Source organism: Apteryx rowi, unplaced genomic scaffold (genome assembly GCF_003343035.1).
Source record: "Apteryx rowi isolate R43461 unplaced genomic scaffold, aptRow1 scaffold_160, whole genome shotgun sequence".
Classification (NCBI taxonomy): domain Eukaryota; kingdom Metazoa; phylum Chordata; class Aves; order Apterygiformes; family Apterygidae; genus Apteryx; species Apteryx rowi.
The window spans coordinates 910,961-929,846 of NW_020447864.1; the positions used below are offsets into that span (position 1 = coordinate 910,961).

At 34.3% G+C, this 18,886-nt stretch overlaps 1 protein-coding gene across 1 annotated transcript in view; it reads right to left on the minus strand.

The window, feature by feature from the left end:
• Window positions 1-18,886, minus strand: part of DNAH8 (dynein axonemal heavy chain 8) — a 163,211-nt gene that overhangs the window by 20,195 nt on the left and 124,130 nt on the right. The window contains exons 71-82 of the mRNA XM_026059841.1: window positions 17,721-17,858; window positions 17,248-17,375; window positions 15,972-16,143; window positions 15,067-15,222; window positions 12,741-12,896; window positions 11,198-11,380; window positions 10,660-10,765; window positions 9,553-9,805; window positions 9,265-9,455; window positions 4,691-4,812; window positions 1,886-2,004; window positions 779-981 (exon numbers count right to left, since the gene is read on the minus strand). Coding sequence (XP_025915626.1) covers window positions 779-981; window positions 1,886-2,004; window positions 4,691-4,812; window positions 9,265-9,455; window positions 9,553-9,805; window positions 10,660-10,765; window positions 11,198-11,380; window positions 12,741-12,896; window positions 15,067-15,222; window positions 15,972-16,143; window positions 17,248-17,375; window positions 17,721-17,858 — 1,927 coding nt within the window. The remainder of the gene's footprint in view (window positions 1-778; window positions 982-1,885; window positions 2,005-4,690; window positions 4,813-9,264; window positions 9,456-9,552; window positions 9,806-10,659; window positions 10,766-11,197; window positions 11,381-12,740; window positions 12,897-15,066; window positions 15,223-15,971; window positions 16,144-17,247; window positions 17,376-17,720; window positions 17,859-18,886) is intronic.

An 18,886-nucleotide genomic window follows, 5' to 3' on the forward strand; every position in this document is an offset into this window, starting at 1 on the left:
TTACTATTACTATATACTACTATATATAAATTTTCTAAACATTGAAACTTTGTAAATAGCATTAAAATATACATCCTTAATGTTTACAATGTTTTCAGAAGTGAATGACTTTCACTAATGTTATTATTGTCTATAGGAATTTGTGCCAAATTATAATGAAGTCACTGTATTTGAAATATAAACTCAGATTTTTCTTTAAGTGTAGGAATACAACAAGCCACTTAAATTAGCACAATCTGTAGTTGYAAAATTACAATTGTGAACATATTAATGTGAATAATATCATAAATATATGGATCTACTTTGTTTAGATATCCAAATCAGTTTGTATGCACAATATTCAAAATTTCCATAAAATGTAGACATAAAAGATTACTTTCTAACAAAAATTACTTACAAGATTTACATTTATATATTCTGGATTTTAAGTAGATTGCTGATTATTTTGTTTTCTGCAATTAAGAAGATTTTAAACAAGAGAATAGTATTCTCAACATGTCAGAAAAGTAAATACTGTCTCTCTTTCAATTCATGACTTGGAAAGATGATAATAAGTTATAAAAATACTGAAAACACGTTACTGCCCAACTGCATACAGAATGATCCTCAGTATGATGTCATTTGTTAAATATTACTTTTGTAACCTCTAAGACCATGCTTCAGAAACAAATAATAGTACAACAGGACATAAAAAATACTTTTCAGAAAAAAATCTCTTAAGTTACATTATCCTTCTGTATCTTGAACAGCTCATGACAGTAAATAATTATTTTCATACCCAGTTTAAGCTTCCTAGCCAATGAATCAATCTGAATAGTTGGGTCAGATCCCATAGACAAGAAACAGATGAGAGGTGTTCGTTTGTCACTTTCCTCCCAAGTTTTTTCTAAATTCAAAATGACTGGTTCTGTGTATTTCTCATCCAAGGAATCTGCAATGTATTTCCTGGCTTGGTAAACAGTGCGGTCTGGACACCAAGACCTAGGAATAGAAATATATAATCAAGATACAAATTCAGCGCCTTTTCCTGTTGCAAAACCAGGTTTAAATAAAAAGCTTTTATTTAATTAAGTAGAAATTTTTGCTTCATAAGATAAAAACATTTGTATGTTTGTCTTTACACATGCAGTAAAACACAGAACTCATACTCTTCCCTCTGCTTATGATTATTGAATACTTTTCAGCTGCTTACAACTTTGCCATACATAAAGCATTTGCACCAAAATTTTCTATTTAGGATACCTAAATTGAGGCTTTTTTAATTTTAAACAGAGCTTTTGCATCTGAGAATGGAAGTAGGGAAACATAAGATTGTTTTGGCACTTCAATAAAATTCTACAGATGTTTCATTGAGTTTCTAGTATCTCAGTGTTTTAGGGCAGAGACTCAACCCTTTTGCACTGTACTGCATTTGTGCCAGGGATGTGTCTTCATTGTCCCCATTGAAAAAACCCACACCTGGCCAAAAGATATGACTATAAAAAACTTCAAATAACAGGCTTATTAGAGACTTAGTATGTTGCCCAAGGCACTGTACTTAGACATTTCTAAAATTGGTCATTTAAAAAGAAACAAGCAAAAAAAAATTTTTGAAAACTATCTGAATGGTTTTACATTTTCAGTGGCTTTTTACATGAGGCTGCAATGCGTCATAGTTCACAGTCTCCATTTGTAATGACATAAAAGCAAAGCTAGAAAATATTTTCTAGAAACAACATTTTTAGACTCTTCAGAGAATAGCTCTGAAGTGAATGAAAGTTAAATAATATCTCATGCCATACAGAAACCAATTACAATTATGTTATTATGATAATAGCATATTGATAGATGGATATATTTGGTGCAACAATGTATGTTGTTCCCCAACATTTCTGAAGATGCTCACCTGATAAGTAAAAGTTTGTGACAGGTATCAAGTGAATCATTATATCCATCAGGTATAACTTCTTCCTCCGGAGCATCTTTATCAAACCAGCTTTTCCATCCCTTTTCATTACGAGCAACCTAAATTTATGATATTAATATATGCATAAATACACTTCAGCTACAATAAAATCCTTTCGGAAATGTATATTTTAATGAAATTCTGCCATTATAATAGAATATATTACAAGTAACATTACGAGACTAGAGCATCTTAAGACATATGCCATGTGAGTTGTCATTAACATATTAAAATTAGAAATTTTGGTATTAAGATGCAGGCTTTTAAGCTAATCAGTTACCCAGGGAGGATTCTGCTCCCAACTGCATGCAGCTAGTTTAGAAAAATCATTAATTAGAAGGAATATTCTATATTACAAGAAAAATACATTGTGAATGATTTATTCCTTCTAATCACAAAGCACTAAGAGACAACAGAAAAATCTTCCTGTCCCAGTGCAGTTCAGACGGCCAAAGAATTGCAAATTGAAAATGACAGGCTCTAGTAAGACTTTGACTTAAGAAAGAATAAATCTGACCACAACTATGATCATTCTTTAGGCTTCTTTTAGAACCTATGACCTAATAATAAATCAATAAGGGATAATGCCAGAGAGTGCATAGCGAAAATTGCTGTGCAGTTGAGTCTTTAACGGAGTAACTGAGAAGAGTCAGCTACAACAGTATTTACAGATCACTGGAAAGAAAGCAAGGAACATATTGATACCATCTGTTCCAAAATACAGTTCCATATGCATATTATAAACTAAGGAGCTCTATCTGCTTGACTGACATGGTTTCAAACAGAGAGACTATCAGAACAATCTACATATAGTATGGACTGGGAGAGAAGTTGGAAACAAACAAACAGGGACCTCTTCCAATCTCAAACTTCCCATCATTTCAGGTTCAGAAACAACACCTAATGGCCCTTTGTAAACTACAACGCAAATCTGAGAAAAAATAACTTTATAAGCAAACAACTCAATTCTACATAATCTGACACTAACCTGAGCAGATGCTAGGAGAATACTCAGAGGAAGTACCTTCTCAAAGCATTCTCTATAGGCCACAGCCGGGGATAGGGTGTTGGGCTCAAGGGACTTTTAGCTGACTCAGTAAGATCATTCTTAAGTTTTTATTACATATTTATTTACTATCATCTTTCCTTCACCCACAGCTGGAATTAGTAATAGGGTGAAAAGAAACTGGGTCATCTACATGTTTAAAGAAGAAAATTTCTTTTATGCTAAGTATAAATTAAACAAAGCTAGGAATTTGGTACTGAAGGACCTCACTTTTAGAGAAGAGAAAAATCTGTAACTGCTAAGAAAAATAGAAAGACATGGGCATCCTTGAGAACTGGGCATACCATTTTCAAACATTTTTCTTATTTTAGATTGTATTCTCTTTGCATGTAAGTGAATAATGATACTGATGTATTTCATATGATGAGCCAAATAAACAGAACAGCATATATAGTGTATGAATATATATAAAAAAGATATAATTACCATATTTGTATTTTTTACCTAGAATTTAGTTGGCACTCTCCCAGATTCCATCTCCATCTAATAGTAAACTCACCTGTCACATTCTATTTTACAACTTGTAAATATATGGAAATTTTAAGATAGCACTTAAAGACTATTTAACAAAAGGCCTTTCTGAGTACCGTTGTTGTCTAAGTGTTTCAGAGTCTAGAATTGTGTCTGCGCTAGTTCTGGAAGATCTTATAGCTGAACAATTACAATCTACACATTAAAAAGAAAAATACAAAATTGATAACCCTATGGTTACACTGAAATAATGTGGCAAGTGTGCTAAGTGTCATGCTTTTTTGGGTCCTGGTCCTCTGACAGCCCAGAGTGGAGACCTCACTAAAATTTCCCCACATTTCTTCTAATTCATGTGTCCTGTTTTGAAACCTCCAGAAATCAAAGAGACAAGGAACGGGAAGGTACGTATCCAAGTATGGATCTCATTTTGATACACAGTTGGGAAGCAGACAGGAGCACGCCCAGCTACCCCAGTTTAGAAATAGTCTCCTCTGTTACCCTGCAGGGCACCAAACACCTTCTGCATCCAGGTTGCATGATTAACAAGTAGTGCTCAGCAAATACAGAAAAAGAAATGTTTAGGGAGTATTTCAACTTACAACATCATGATAATTATAGCAAACTAAAGAAAATAATTGTGATTAACATGTCACAAGCTTAAGTGCACATAAGTTCATGTATGTTGCGGTAAAATAAATTGTATTTTTATAGCTAACTCATCATAACTGAGTAAAATGTTAAGCTTTGAATGGAAATGAGTATTTAAAAACAAACAGCAAACAATCTATTCTAAAAGTCTATCAGACTCAAGACATAAAACAGCATAATTTATAACCTGACACTCATAGATTCACTTTCTGTGCCTTTTTGGTGCCTCCACTTTTTATCCTTTCTCCTCCTTATTTCCCTCTGTCCCCCTTTCACTGACTTCCTTTTTCACTATTTCTTTGCTCCTGTTCTCTTTTCAATCTACGTCAATGACCATAATACAAAAAAGCAGATACAGAAAAGAACGTAGAGCAAATAAGTATATTCCCATTCTCACTACCTAACTTTGCTTATTTCTATGTTTTTTGTCTATCCTCTTTCTGGTTTTGTCCTTAACTACATCATTCATTTGCATTCCAAATGTAAAATATGGAAGCAGAATTATCATTGGGAAACTAGCCATTAACATGATACAAATACATAATTACATTAAGTATCACCTGATTCATAATTTCTGCAAACTGTGGAAGCTTGCTCAATTCCACTAGGTTTAGCCATGTCATGTCAAGAATCCACCGGAATGGTTTGGGTGGGCAAGCTTTTAGATCCAGTGCTGCACCTCCTGCAGGTAAAAACACTCTGATGAAATACATAAAACATTCCAGAGGTTGAGATAACTTTGATACTTCTTTTTAAATTATGTTTTCTGGCTCATGTCATTTTCCCTTGGTACTGATTTCACGCTTGTGTCCTTAGTATTTATTTCATAGGATCATCAGATAATTTAGTTTGGAAGGGATCTCCAGAGGGCTCTAGTCCAACCTGCTCAAAGCAGGACCAGCTATGAGATTAGATCAGGGCTCTATCCAGTCTGGTCTTCAAAACCTCCAAAGATCAAGACTGCACAACCTTTCTAGGCAATCTGCTCCAATGCTTGACTGTCCTCATGGTAAAAAAGTTTCCCCTTACATATAGTCTGAACCTCTCTTCTTCCTGCTTATGTCCACTGTCTCTCATCTTCCCACCATGCACCACTGTGAAGGGTCTGGCTCCATTTTCTTGATGGCCTTCACATAGGTGTTGGAAGGCTGCTATTGGGGCTTTCTGTTCTCTAGACTGAACAAGCCCAGTTCCCTCAGCCTCTCACCCTAGGGCATCTGCTCCACATAGTTTGTTTTTTAAGTTTATACAACGATACCAATTATTTTTGGAGCATGGAAAATTCTTTGAATAACCTCCTCTCCTTTAAGTGTGTTGATAATATATTAAATATTATTTTGTATTTATCTGAAGACAAAATATTCCTGTGAAGAATGTCTCCATGACACACTATTTTTTTCCCCCACTATTCATAAAAAGAAAAGAAAATCAGAAGAAAATTTTGGGTACTCAACTGCAAACTTCTACCTCTTCTCTAATGAAAAGTACTATTGTAACATCTGAAGAATGGTACAAATATTAACAAAGTAATCCACTGGGACCATTGGGAAAAAAAAAAAAAAACAGAAAAGAAAAACTCTAGAATGATGGAAGAAAGATCAATCCTAAAGGGCACAAGCAGTGTTAAACAGCAGTTATAAGCCCGTACAGACAGTAGATACATGTCTTTCACATCCTCTGACACGTAATTGAAGAGGTAGCACAATTTCTTACATAAAGCACAAATTTTGTTATTTATGAAATTATTGGGAGGACATTATATATAGTATTTTTGATACAGCAGAAGAATTGAATCTTACTTTAAAGTTTTGACAAATTAGAGGAAAGCATTTATAATGCTATGCTACACATTCTTTCTGATTTGGCTGAAGTCTATTCTGCTACAGATCTTGCAAAGAAAGGTTTGATTCTTTGAGATGCTTTCCTGCAGGCTTCCAGGATGCAAGGATTTTATTTATGTTATCAATGATGATTTTTAGGAACCAGCAGCCTTGCTTTTTTAAAGGAATGAGATAAATAAGCACATGATTCAGAAAAACTAAATATTTTCCTAGTTATCCGAATATTCTCAATTAGAAACACAAGAATTACCTTGCTGGATCAGGACAATATTCTGTCAATGGGAACAATTAACTTCAAAAGAAAATGCACAGAGTAGGTAGTAAACAGAATTTAAGAAAGTTTTTGCTTTTAGGGAAATTTTTCTTTTAAATCTTAATTTTTAGAGGAAGGCTTATTCAATGAAGAATGAGAATTCCAAAAGTATAAATCAGTTTCTCATTGTAATGCTTGACATTCTTGCTGTTAATACACATTTTTAATCTCTTGTTTAATCCTGCTAAGTTCTTATAGTTAGTGGCTTGTTATGTTAGTGACTTCAAGTTAATTATGTAATGTGTGAAAAAGTATTTACTTTCATTAGTTTTCATTTTGCCATAGAAAGGCATATGTGAAAGGTTCCAGCATCTAGAAAAAAATTGTGAGGCTTTCCTCCACATATGGATCCATTTAGATATAATCAAGAAACAGAATTACATATGCTTAATATATCATTTAAATGTTTTATTGAGCTATTGAAGGACCTATTAAAGGGCAAAGTTGTGTTCAAGAATGTGAAGTTTCTACATACAAATCTAAATTATTTCTGTCATGCAAAAATGTAAAGCTACTTCATGTGCTTTTATTCCAAAGTTTTTCTCTTGTTGCCCTTTCTCTCCTTCGCTATTCCCCAGAGATGACAAGCTTCAGTAACCTCAGACAAAGAAGGAGCTGCTTCATGAAATCTGGAGGTGAAAATAATGATTTTCCTGCATTTCCAGGAACTAGTTTAACTTTCCTTCAAGTACCGTTTTACTGATGTCTTTGGCAGTAGGGTATATACTTTGAAATTACTGTCTGGGATCCACATATGTGGATCAGAACTTCCTTTCAGTCTCTGCAAACTGAAATAATGGAAATCAGAGAGGATAACCAAAAAATGTTTACACAAATCTGTAATCCAATGGATTATTATTATTATAGGCCATATTATACTATTTTCCATAATCACACCTTTTGTAAATTCAATACAATAATCCAACTGGAATAGTTTTGCAAATTACTGCATTCTCTGAGAGAAGCACTTTGGCCAAAGAGATATTTTTAATAATAACACGTAATCATTAATTGTGCATAAAGTAACACAGCAATATTTCTGGCTTTGATTTAAGTCTACAAAGCTGAAGACCTTTTGCAATTCCTCTGTAACATGCTCTCTTATATTTATGGAGTTTCTCACTCAAAGCTACATTCTACTAGAGAAGATTATATTTTTCTCTTGCATTAATCTCTCACTTCCTACTGACAAAGGACATACTCAAGTTTCAGATAGCTACGAAATTTTCAATCAGCTCCTTAGGTTTTCTTTTATCTTTTTGATTTTGTTTCTTTCTATATTTGTTTCTTTCTAAATAAAAATTCTGTGGCAGTCTCATGGGAGAAAACTAGAAAAAAATCCATATGCAAATTTTTTGGATGAAGGATATTTTCCTAAAATTCTGGGACCTACTTTCTCTGTTTTGCAAAATAGGTTACCTTCAAGCTATAACATTAAAATATTCAGGAAGGGCCTAGTGTTTCACTTTAATGAAAAACTGTAAACAGAATGAAATTCAATTTATGCACTTCAGCAGGATGAAAGATTTAGAGTTGATAACCTCCTGAGACTAGCTGAATAATGAGTTCTAGGGACTTTTTCATTTCAAATAGTAATGTGTATTTCATTGAGACATCCTTTGATAATATGGCTGATGAAATGCCATGAAAGCTCTCCTCCTGGAAAGAAAAAGGAAAAGAAGAGGAAGAGAGATTTATTTTTCAAATAAATTGTTACTTCAGCTGCTTGAAGATGTTTGGTATCACTGGCATTCATTTTGCACTAAGAACTGTTCATCCAAGGAGGAAAACTGGAATAATTTATTCATTACAGAAGATACCTAAGAGTGCAGGACACCTTGGCAAGGCATCTGCCCCTTTACCATTTAATATCATGTGAATAATTACAGAAAATCTATTATCACTTTGGTGTCATTTTATACACCAGAAGAATTTCTCACCATCAAATCAACCGTGGGAAACTGTAATCTTATGTTCTAGATAAAATATAAGAGTACTTTCAGCAATTTTTATTACAGATTCTCATCAATAGAAAGGGGTAAGACATGACTTTCTGCCTCAAATGTATATTTTCCTCTGGCAAAACAAGAATCTATGGCTGAGAAGGCATGAGACACAGTTCCTTGTCTAATGCTTTATAAAAGCAGACAAGTTGAGTTTGAAAGAGTTTCCAAGCATGCCCTGCCTCACATGGGTAATAATGTGGTAGCTGGATACCATTCTCAAAGGATAAACCAATTATCACAAACTGGCAGGCATAAAAGAAAGGAAATTTAATCTTATTTCCTATCCCTTTTTTTTTTTAAATTAAAGGGAGATAATGATCCTCAAAAAGTGGGTTCACTATTTAGACATTTGATCTTTGCAAGATTAAACCTTGCAAGATTCCAGCAGTTTTTATATGGACCTCCTCATAAGCAATCCTGGTGACATTTTTCAGCAAAGTCATGAATTCAGAGTTCGGAGGACACAGACCAGGCCAGTTAGCCCACACAAGCACATTATGTTCTGAAAAAGTCAGTGTTAGCTGGTTGGCAAAAGTCAGAAAAAAGCTCAGCCTCAAATTCATAACAGATTGTTTACAGTGTCTCCTGGACTTCATGTAGGACTGTTCTGGCAATTCAGAAGATAGCTTTGCCCATCTCCATGAAAGGGGAGAAGCAAAAGAGCCAGAAGTTATCTAATTTATAAAAACAAGCATACAAATGTAATACAAAATAAACTATTAAATCTATTGATTGAGACAACCAGACCTATCATGCTGTTCTCAGGATAGAACATAGACTGACTAAACGGTGGAGGTAGAACTGAGATGTAGGACTGTTTCTAACTGCACTGGACCACAACAGGGATGAGAACAGAGCTATCTCTTACAGAACTATTGGTAGAAACCATGTAGCCAAAAATCATACTTTGAAATGGTATAAAAGTTTTAAAGGTTGAAATTACCTCTACATACAACACCATGTTTTAAACATACCTCTAATAAGTGCATGGAACTCTTTGTTTTTCACATGTCCTCTCTCAAGATCAATTTTTAAYGTCAGGAGGAGGGTAAAGAGGAATTTGTGATTTTCATATAAGCCTCTAACAGAGTATGAGAAAGTTTCAAAAGTAAGATACTCAATAATATTTGAGATTCTTTTCTGAGGTAAAGGAGACTTCTCAGATCTGAATCATTAAAACAAAGCAAAAAGAAAGCACGTTACTAATAGCAAATATACTGGAAAAACAAACATTTGAATAGTAGAAAAATCTGTCTTCCTACTTGGCCATGGATTGATCAAATAACTTCAAGAACTGAGCCAGTGAAGTTTGGTACATATTATTGACCATGCTCATTTCTGTAATAAGAAAATAAAGAATGCTTCCACGTGTAGCAGCAGGTCGATATTCCTCCTGAGCAGTGTTAATCTTCACTTGAGTTTCTGCTGCCACAGACAACTTTTCAGCTACTTCAGCAGCTGTTTGCTTAGTTGTTCGCAGAACACCAATCAAAGATTCATCATCTACTAAAGAACCTAAAAAGTCAAATATGGAATTTGTTTAGGATGTTTTAATAAGAATTGCTTTATTTTTTATATGTAAAAATCAAAAGCCAAATTACAGGAATTATTTACACCAAATGAAAATGATTTACTGAACTGGAGAGAGCCTTTTAAACAAGAAATGTAGTACTAAAAATTATTTTTTATATTCAATATGCTAAACAAATGCATTCAACTTATGACWACATCTGTATCAACAGCTTGGCAGTATGAACTACAGGTGTCCACTTTCCTATGCACATAATATACTGTATGTACACACAGTACTTCAATTACTGTAAAGGCTGTTGATGGTTAAAGATTGTCAAAGACTTAGGATCCTAAACGCATTGGTTACCTAATAGTATTTGTGTATCTCAAGTATTTAGTAACCTATTTGCTGGAAGCTATCACCTTATTATTTCACCAAAGAGACAACAATTAATCATGTACAGGCTCCCAACATACTGTAAAAGACATTCAACACAGTTCAAGCAGCCAATTTCACCTTGCATTTTCAATGGGTTAAGGATGTGCCCACGATCAGATACCATATCTCATTTGAGGGGCAGAAAGCTCTTAAGCATTTGAACTGTTTCACAAAACATGTTTAGGTGCTTAAAAATACTCTTCATGTCTTCAGTGTCTAGGATGGATATATAATGGCATGCTATAATACCAAATATCTCTCACTCTGGTAAACCACCATATTTCAGAATCTCTACCATTGTATGTTCTCTCATTGTATCTTCTATGGATAAATCAATTTCTGTATGGAAAAGTTCTAATGTGAATGAGTTGAATTTGCCTTATAAAAATCCTTGTTCTTTAACATTTTGATACAGAACCTTTGGTTGCACTTAGTTTGTACAGAAGATTGTCTTCCAGTTCTTTCATCTTTCTCTTATTAAAGGTTACATCTTCCATGAGTTTAATTCGCTCTGCCTCCAGTTCCTATTATCAAAAAACAAGAAAATGGCATGACACTTTAAGGACTGTACCTATGAGTCATACTTAATGCTCACTCGTCAATTTTTCAAATTCATGGAATTTGCATTTTATTTTTCAGCTATCATAATCTACTCCTTTTAAAATGCGTTAGTATAACATCCTTTTCTTTTTAAGCGTGGTTATTCAGTCTGAAGTATCTTACGAATGCCAAATTCTTGCACTCAATTTTTTGTGTGTCATATTGACAGCTATCTGTAGAAAATCCCCCAGGTGTATCTTTGTTAATTAGAATTTTCTATACTGAATCTGAACAAAATTTTAGAAAATGGCAGACATGTCTTTCTCTACTTGAGCTTTTCTTTCTCCCATATGCTAAAAATAGTTGAATAAACTGTAATTAAGTATCACTATGGTTTGTGTGCACTGTTAGATTACCTGTTTTTCAGTAAGTATTACTCTTCTCAATAACTGATTCTCAAGTCCTTTCATTGTAACAGTAAAATCAATAACTGATGTTTTTGCATTAATTTCAGGTGTGAAAGCAGGATTGGGTAGTTTTGTAGTAATGTATAGTCTAAAGGTACTCATTACTTCTACTTCTTTATCACCAACTTTCACCTGTGGAATAAGATAGAATAGTATGAAGTGGAGAAAAATGAACTTGATTCCAGTCAATAATATTGATCAGCAAAACATTTCTGTCTTTGAAATGCCAAACAGAGAAAATTTATTTCACAAGTCTAATTTGTCTTGAAAACAACATTCAATGAACAAAAGCAGCAGCTGCAGTACATTATGAAAATAGTGTTACTTTCCAGACAAATACAGGGATTTTTTTCCACTGTGAATTCTAATTAAAAACTTCAGAACCATTCAGCTTAGCTTTTGCATCTCTACATTGCTAAACAAACTTCAAAAATGAGGATGGTAGAAATAGCTGAGCTTTGGAGTAATCACTGTTCAGGGATGAAAAGAAATAAGTTGATCCAACAATGAAACATAAATTATTGGAAATTAATTCTGTATTTTTAGAGAAAGGGAAACTTAAATAATCTTTCTAAAGCAACTATAAATTCATTCAGTGTTTTCCACAGAATTGTTACAGAAATTGAGATGTTTCAAAGTAGCAAAGTAATTTATAATCTTCCTCGAAAGCTGCATGTACGCACTAATGCAAGGAAATCTCATCTCATCATTGTGTACGACCCTCCCAGGCCATTTCAAGTAATTGTTTTAGAAGCAGTAGGACTGCACTTAAGCATATTGCTTTGCTCTGACATTCAGAGCAAAACAACTACACAATAATCATTTTATTTTCATTATCATCAACAATCTGGTCTACAATCTCTCTCATATTCCAGCCACTTAATAAAGATTATTTGAAAAAATGCATATGGAAATACATTGAGGACACAATCATTTTATTTCAGGATTTTTTTGGGGGGTTGCTTTTATAATTTGAGAGTGATGTCATGAAAGTCAGAATGATGCATGACTTTTCAAGGTTGGGAATATACTTATTAACAAAACTTCATGCTTTTCAAATTGCTCCTTCAGAAAACAGTTCTATTCCAGATTAAAGATTCTGTGGTTGCTATAATCAGCACTCCACCGTAGGGAGAGAGGTCTCTTTTCTAACCTATTAATTCTATTCTTAAAGTGTGTAAAATGGAATTGTTTGAAAATCAATAGAACGTATCGCAAGCATTCAAGAGGATAAACATAACTGGCTCTGGTTTAAAAACCTCAGAAGTAACCTCTGTATTTGAACTCAAATATTAGATCTGTCAACTTATTACTCAGTTGTTATACTGAGGATCTTTCTCCTATATCATATTTTATTCGCTTAGTTTGATTCTTCACATTGTCCTATTGAATACAAAGTTTACCTGATTCAGTAGAGGTTTAGAATAAAAGACAAAATATTGTTCATCACAAAATTAACTACTTATTCCATTGCTTTTGTTGGATTACTAACCTTGAAAGAAGTTCCAGATTTCATGAAATTCTTTTCTAATATATTATCAAGGACTGGATCCAACTCTTCACCTATATCTTCAATCACAAGTGATCGTCCCAGTGAAAGACTATCTTCTAGGTGTGTACGGAAATACTTGTGATTCAAAGTTGTCACCTGAAAAGGTAAATTACGAAGTGGTATAAAGACAAAACCATTTGTGCCAGGTCTTACGTGAAAACCAGTTCTTACTAGGAAAATCTTTTTCATTATTTTTATTTGCATTTTAAATAAAGTAACATATGTTGACCACATATCAATTTATGCAGAAAGAAATACTTCTTCTTATGTATACAATGAAAAGTACCATAAAATAGTGAATTAAAAGATTGATTGTAACAGAATCTGTGAAACTTCATTATCAGAGCACAAGTAAAACTGACACAGTTTATTGTGAATTGAAGTTACACAGAGATAACTTTCAAATCACAGATGCTTAACTTTTGCTTTTTTATTCTATGTCCTCAGGATTAGCTTTTCTAATTTTAGTTTTTAAGTCTTGAGAAATTCTTTCTGGAAAACTGAATTCAGTCTAACAGCTGAATCAGTGTTACAATATTATGAACTTAGACATTTAAAATATCATGAAAATGGATTAAAAACATAAGAAATAGTTACAAATCATGAATAAATAAACACTATTTTTGTATTGCTTTCAAGATTCTGACTTACAAAAAGCTCTCATAGTATTTTCAAGATTTTGTCTATGGGTAAGAAGCAGGGCCAACCTTCTGGAAAGCAGCTTGGCAGAGAAGCACCTGGGGGTCCTGGTGGACACAAAGTTGAACATGAACCAGCAGTGAGCCCTTGTTGTAAAGGCCAGCAGCATCCTGGGCTGCACTGGTCAGAGCGTTGCCAGCAGGTCAAGGGAGGTGATCCTTTCCCTCTGCTCAGCCCTGGTGAGTCCACATCTGGAATGCTGTGTCCAGTGGTGGGCTCCTCAGTACAAGAGAGACATGGAAATACTGGAGCAAGCCCAGTGAAAAGTCAGGAAGATGATTAAGGGGCTAGAGCATGTGACATATGAGGAGAGGCTGAGAGAGCTGGGACTATTTAGCCAGGAGAAGAGAAGGCAAGGCTCAGGAGGGATCTCATCAATGTGTATAAATCCCTGATGGGAGGGATTAAAGAGGACAGAGTCAAATTCTTCTCAGTGGTATCCAGTGACAGGACAAGAAGCAATGGGCACAAACTGAAATACAGGAAGTTCCATTTAAACATAAGAAAAAACTTTTTTATGGGAGGGTGACCAAGCACTGGAACAGGTTACCCAGAGAGGTTGTGGAGTCTTCTTCTCTGGAGATATTCAAAACCCAACTGGAAATGGTTCTGGGCAACCTTCCATAGTTGAGCCTGCTCTGAGCACAGAGGTTGGACTAAGTGATCTCCAGAGGTCTCTTCCAACCTCAAATATTCTATGAAATCTACAGTTTACTTTACTACTTAGATGATGAGTAAGATTTTCCCATTCACTTTCCTGCTTAAAATCTTAAAAATCTATAGATCCTAAAACCTAGAAAATTTATGAGATTTAGGAGGATTTGTATGATTTGGCAACATTCTGGTTATGGGCTTTACAATGCAGGTTCCTTCTCCTGTGCTACTTAACTTCCTTTGTGATGCAACATGTAGGTGATATGTGAATATTTTGTATTATTTTTTATGAGCTGACATTTTAGCTTATTGGCTTAAGCTATAAAAAACTTATTAAAACTGTGATAGCATTGGAAGAGACAGCTTTGTCTTGGGTTTGGTTTCAACACGTTATCCTTAATTTACTTTCGTAGCAACAACTTCATGTATGAATTCCATCTCGGGCTCTAAATCCAAGACTGCATCAGTTTAAACATTTTGCTTACATTTTCAAAGCTCTAAATTATTCTGTGTTTGTCTGTGATCTTACTAATGGTTGCCCAATATATTCCCATTCAGACTGCTGCTTGATAATTTTGCCTTGCTCATACTTTTTTGATATACTTTTCACCACATTGCCCCCTGTACATGGAATGGACTTACCAATCTCAAACACAAGGCCACCTCCTTCTTTTTCATATTTCTATTTTTTATACTAGTATTTATTTAGTATATAATCTTTTACAAATCCTTGAATGGGATTTGCATCTCTTATTAAATTCTCTGCCGATGCATCTATACTACTGTCAGCATCCAGACAAGTTAAAGTTAGCTCAGAGATGTATATATATGAATTTCACTGAATGAAATGCAGACACACCCCGAAGCAGTAAGAATTGAATAGAGCATATTATGCCTTTAAAACATTGTTCACCTGTAATTCATTATCCTCTTCTTTCTTTTTTATCCATGTTTTTCCTTGAGTTTGTGGGTCTACCAAAAGTGGGTATCTAGTTGCCTTAGTGACAATGATACCATTCTGAATTGAGAAATCATCTCCAGGCAATCCTTGAAGATTCCAATCACTAATCTGAAGAATTAAAAAAAGTGATTTGGAATAAAATCTCACTGAAATCACTATTCTTCAATTAAGATTCTTCTAAGAAACAATAGAGACATGAAGCAAAAAGGGGTGCATATCTGAAGCTGCTGAAAAAAAATCAGTTAATACTGAAGGAAGACTTTGGAGGCTTTTATATTTATGAATGTTTTTGACTCTATAGAATGAGAGAAATATATTTTAAAAGTGTAAAAAAGTGACAAGAAAGCTTCAGAGAGAGCTTATTTAAGAATTGGGATCATGGCCTTAAGGGAAAGCCAGGCTAGGACAGCTTTTGAGGCTTAATATTTGCTGAAGGGGGCTTGAAGATGCTGGCAAAGGCATTGTCCCCTGTTTGATTCCAGATGTGATTTCAATGAAAAGACCTCATACGGTCTTTGTTATGTGTTCCCTCTGATATTAAATTCTTTTTGAAATCAGACCCACATAATGCTGATGCAACCAAAAGCTAACAATAAAAAACACCATATTAATAGATATGTATTCTATAGATGTGGCGATGAGTTCTTATATAATATATGACTTGTTTCTCTACCTAAACATTACTCATTACTATGATGTTTAGTGAGAATTGCCAGAAGCTTTGGGAAACCACAGAACTATATTGGAGAGTAATATCACAAGTTACGGTTCTGTTCTAAGAAAGCATAATGCTGCCCAACAGTAACAGAACATGTTCATTGAATTTAAAAAGAAACCCACAATCACCAAGAACTTACCGTTGGTGGATCTACCAACATAGAAATCAGATTCAAGTCCTCAGAGAAGGGGATTTTATGGGCTCTCATCTCTGCTTCCCATAAATCTTTAAGCAAAAGATTCCTGAAGTTTTGATTAAAAGGTCCACAGTATGAAAGAAAACCTGTGCAGAGCAGTACATCTCCCACAAGTCTAAAAAAGGAACATAACCATAATTAAAAGGTGATGTACAATTTCAATTTCTATCGATTTAGACAATCAACTTCTGAAATACATTTATAAGAATATTTCTGTTCTGAAGGCTACTTAAGGAAGGAACCATTGTTTTTTGAGAACAAGAAGTTTCTTTTTGCTCCTAAGATATTTTTGTGACAAAACACCAGAGCAGTACTGTATGAAAATGTTATAATCACCCCAACAAAGTATTATAGCCTGATGACTACTATTCCTACTTTCATAACTGAAGCAAGAAATTGGTCTATTTCTTAAAATATCTCTGCAATACAATATTTATCAAAAGATTGAAACTTAATTCTCTTGGGATGAATTAGCTAGCAGGCCTAACCAGAAGTGCCCAATTTTCACATAGGAAATTCATGGAAACAGAAATATTCCACAGAAACGGAGTCCAAACTTTCAGACTCTATCCTTAGCAGCCCATTTGACAGGTTTCTTGTTTTCTAGGCAGTTGGGACCTCTGCCTCCCAGGCTGCTCAACATTTTGACATTTGGACTGCTATGCAGTGGAGACTCCCAAGTTTACAAGTTTCTCAGAATATGGCCTACTGCCCTGCACATGTGTTTTAGCACATGGACTGTAGGACAAGGGTTATTACGCTGTCTCTAGGTCTCCATCTTCCATTCAGATATGCCATAACTAATATCAAAAGGGAGGTTTCCTTTTCTATCAGTCTAGGAATCCTTCCTTATTCCTTCTCAGTGTCAGCCTTAGATCATTCCTATCTCCCACCTAGCTGTGAGTTTCACTTCCCGAGTAACATCGGAACAATGAGCAGCATTAGGGGGACAGGAGAGACAGCTGCAACACAAGCGCATAACTGACATAGATTTTGAATCTCTTTCGATAGGGATTATTCTGAGGTATTGTTTTGAACTGAAATACAAGCACTCAGTTACTCACAATTACCTAAGGGAGGGAAATTCAATTTTCGGGATAGTTCAATTAATTTGTGTAGATATATTAAGATTTCTAGGAGCTATTAAAGCTACTAAACTGCTTACTAGCTCTTCATTTTTTTATAGATATTTTGGCCTTTTCTCTGATGAATTTGATACCTGTTAATCTGAGATTTAAATTCTTTACTTTGCTGAGTCCATCTAACTTTCTCTCCACTCAGTCCATCTATAAGTGCAGAGGCTGCTTGCATCTTTCTTCTGCATGTTTCTGCATCATTCAGTAAGTCCTAAAATTGAAAAAAGTGTCCTATTTCATTTAAAAATAGAATGCAAAAGTCTAAAGAGTTACTCTATATCTGTGTTCATCATCTTATTATATTTATTATGGTTATTTTATTTATTTAAAATATCACCTTGAGAGCTGCAAGTGCAGTTATTATCATATATGTACCTATTCACAGAAAAAAGGAAATCTGAGAGAACAGGGATTTACATCTCTTTATTTTTACACTTGAACCTCAGGCATGCCATTCAAGTCAGCAGGCTCTAAATGCATGATTGTATCAATTCCATAATACATAACAGTTTTGCATGCAAGCATTTTTCATAATACTAGAATACTTCTATCTCACCATTTTCTCCTTCATTGCTGCATCAAATTTGGCCTGCACTTTATCCAGTTCAGCTTGCTTTTCATCCAATGCTTCCTGAGCCTTTGCTAATTCTGCATTAGCTACTTTCAGGTGGCCTTCCTGTTTTGCCAAGCTAGCCTGAGAAGAAGGAATATTGAAACAGTAATTGTATGGGATTTTGAATATACTTTGATTTATTATTTTAAGCCTGTTTAGCTGGTAATCAACAGGTAGTCAGTTATACACCAAAATAATTTATATATTAACATTTATGTAAATACTATGAATTATTTCCTCTTTAAAACCATGTCACATATATACTGCAGTTATGATTTTTGTGTCAACTTAAATAACAATGTAGTACTCCAGCTTTCTGCTATATATTGTCAATTTTATTTCTTTTTTTAAAAACTACATTTAAGAAAGCTGCGAAAAACCTCAATGAGCAGGACAAAGGCATAACCAAAAGACCTTTACAATGGATGTACTGGTTTTTGATCCTTAAATATTGATGAGTCTGGAAGAACAGCCACTCTTTATCGTCATGCTTGATTATATCCTTATAGGCTAAAATTTGTAAAAGATCTGGAGTCACCATTCAGACTCTTTACCCTTTCACTTTTTTTTTTTTTTTTTAATATGCTATGGTACTTGTAGGGATTAAATATTTGTTTTTTAATCCAAAAAAACAACAAACACTACATTTGGGTTTCCATATGGTCTTTGCCTCAGATAAAAAATTTTTGTTCAAATATTAATGAACATTAAAAAGAACATCCACACTGAAGCAAAAATGACTTTACAAAATGTTTTACTGAGTTTGGTTCCCACTGTTGACACAGAACTACTTCACTGACGTGAGTCCAGATTCTCTTCAGATTGCTATCATTTGGACAAGGTATCAGTCCTCTGCAACCTTAAAGCCATCATGTGAAAGCACAGAAGGCAAAATAGTTTGTGACCCTCTCTTAGTTTCTTTTCAATTTGAAGCCTCTGCTTGCAGGACTCTTAAAAGAAGGAATGAAGAACCTGTCCTGGTACAAATTTTTGAAAACAACAATAACAACAAAAACTGGGGAAAAGATAGTTTCACTGTATACAGTAAGCTAGAGTACATAGCTATGTAAGTGCAATTCAGAGGCTACTCTTTCATGGAGAAAATGCTG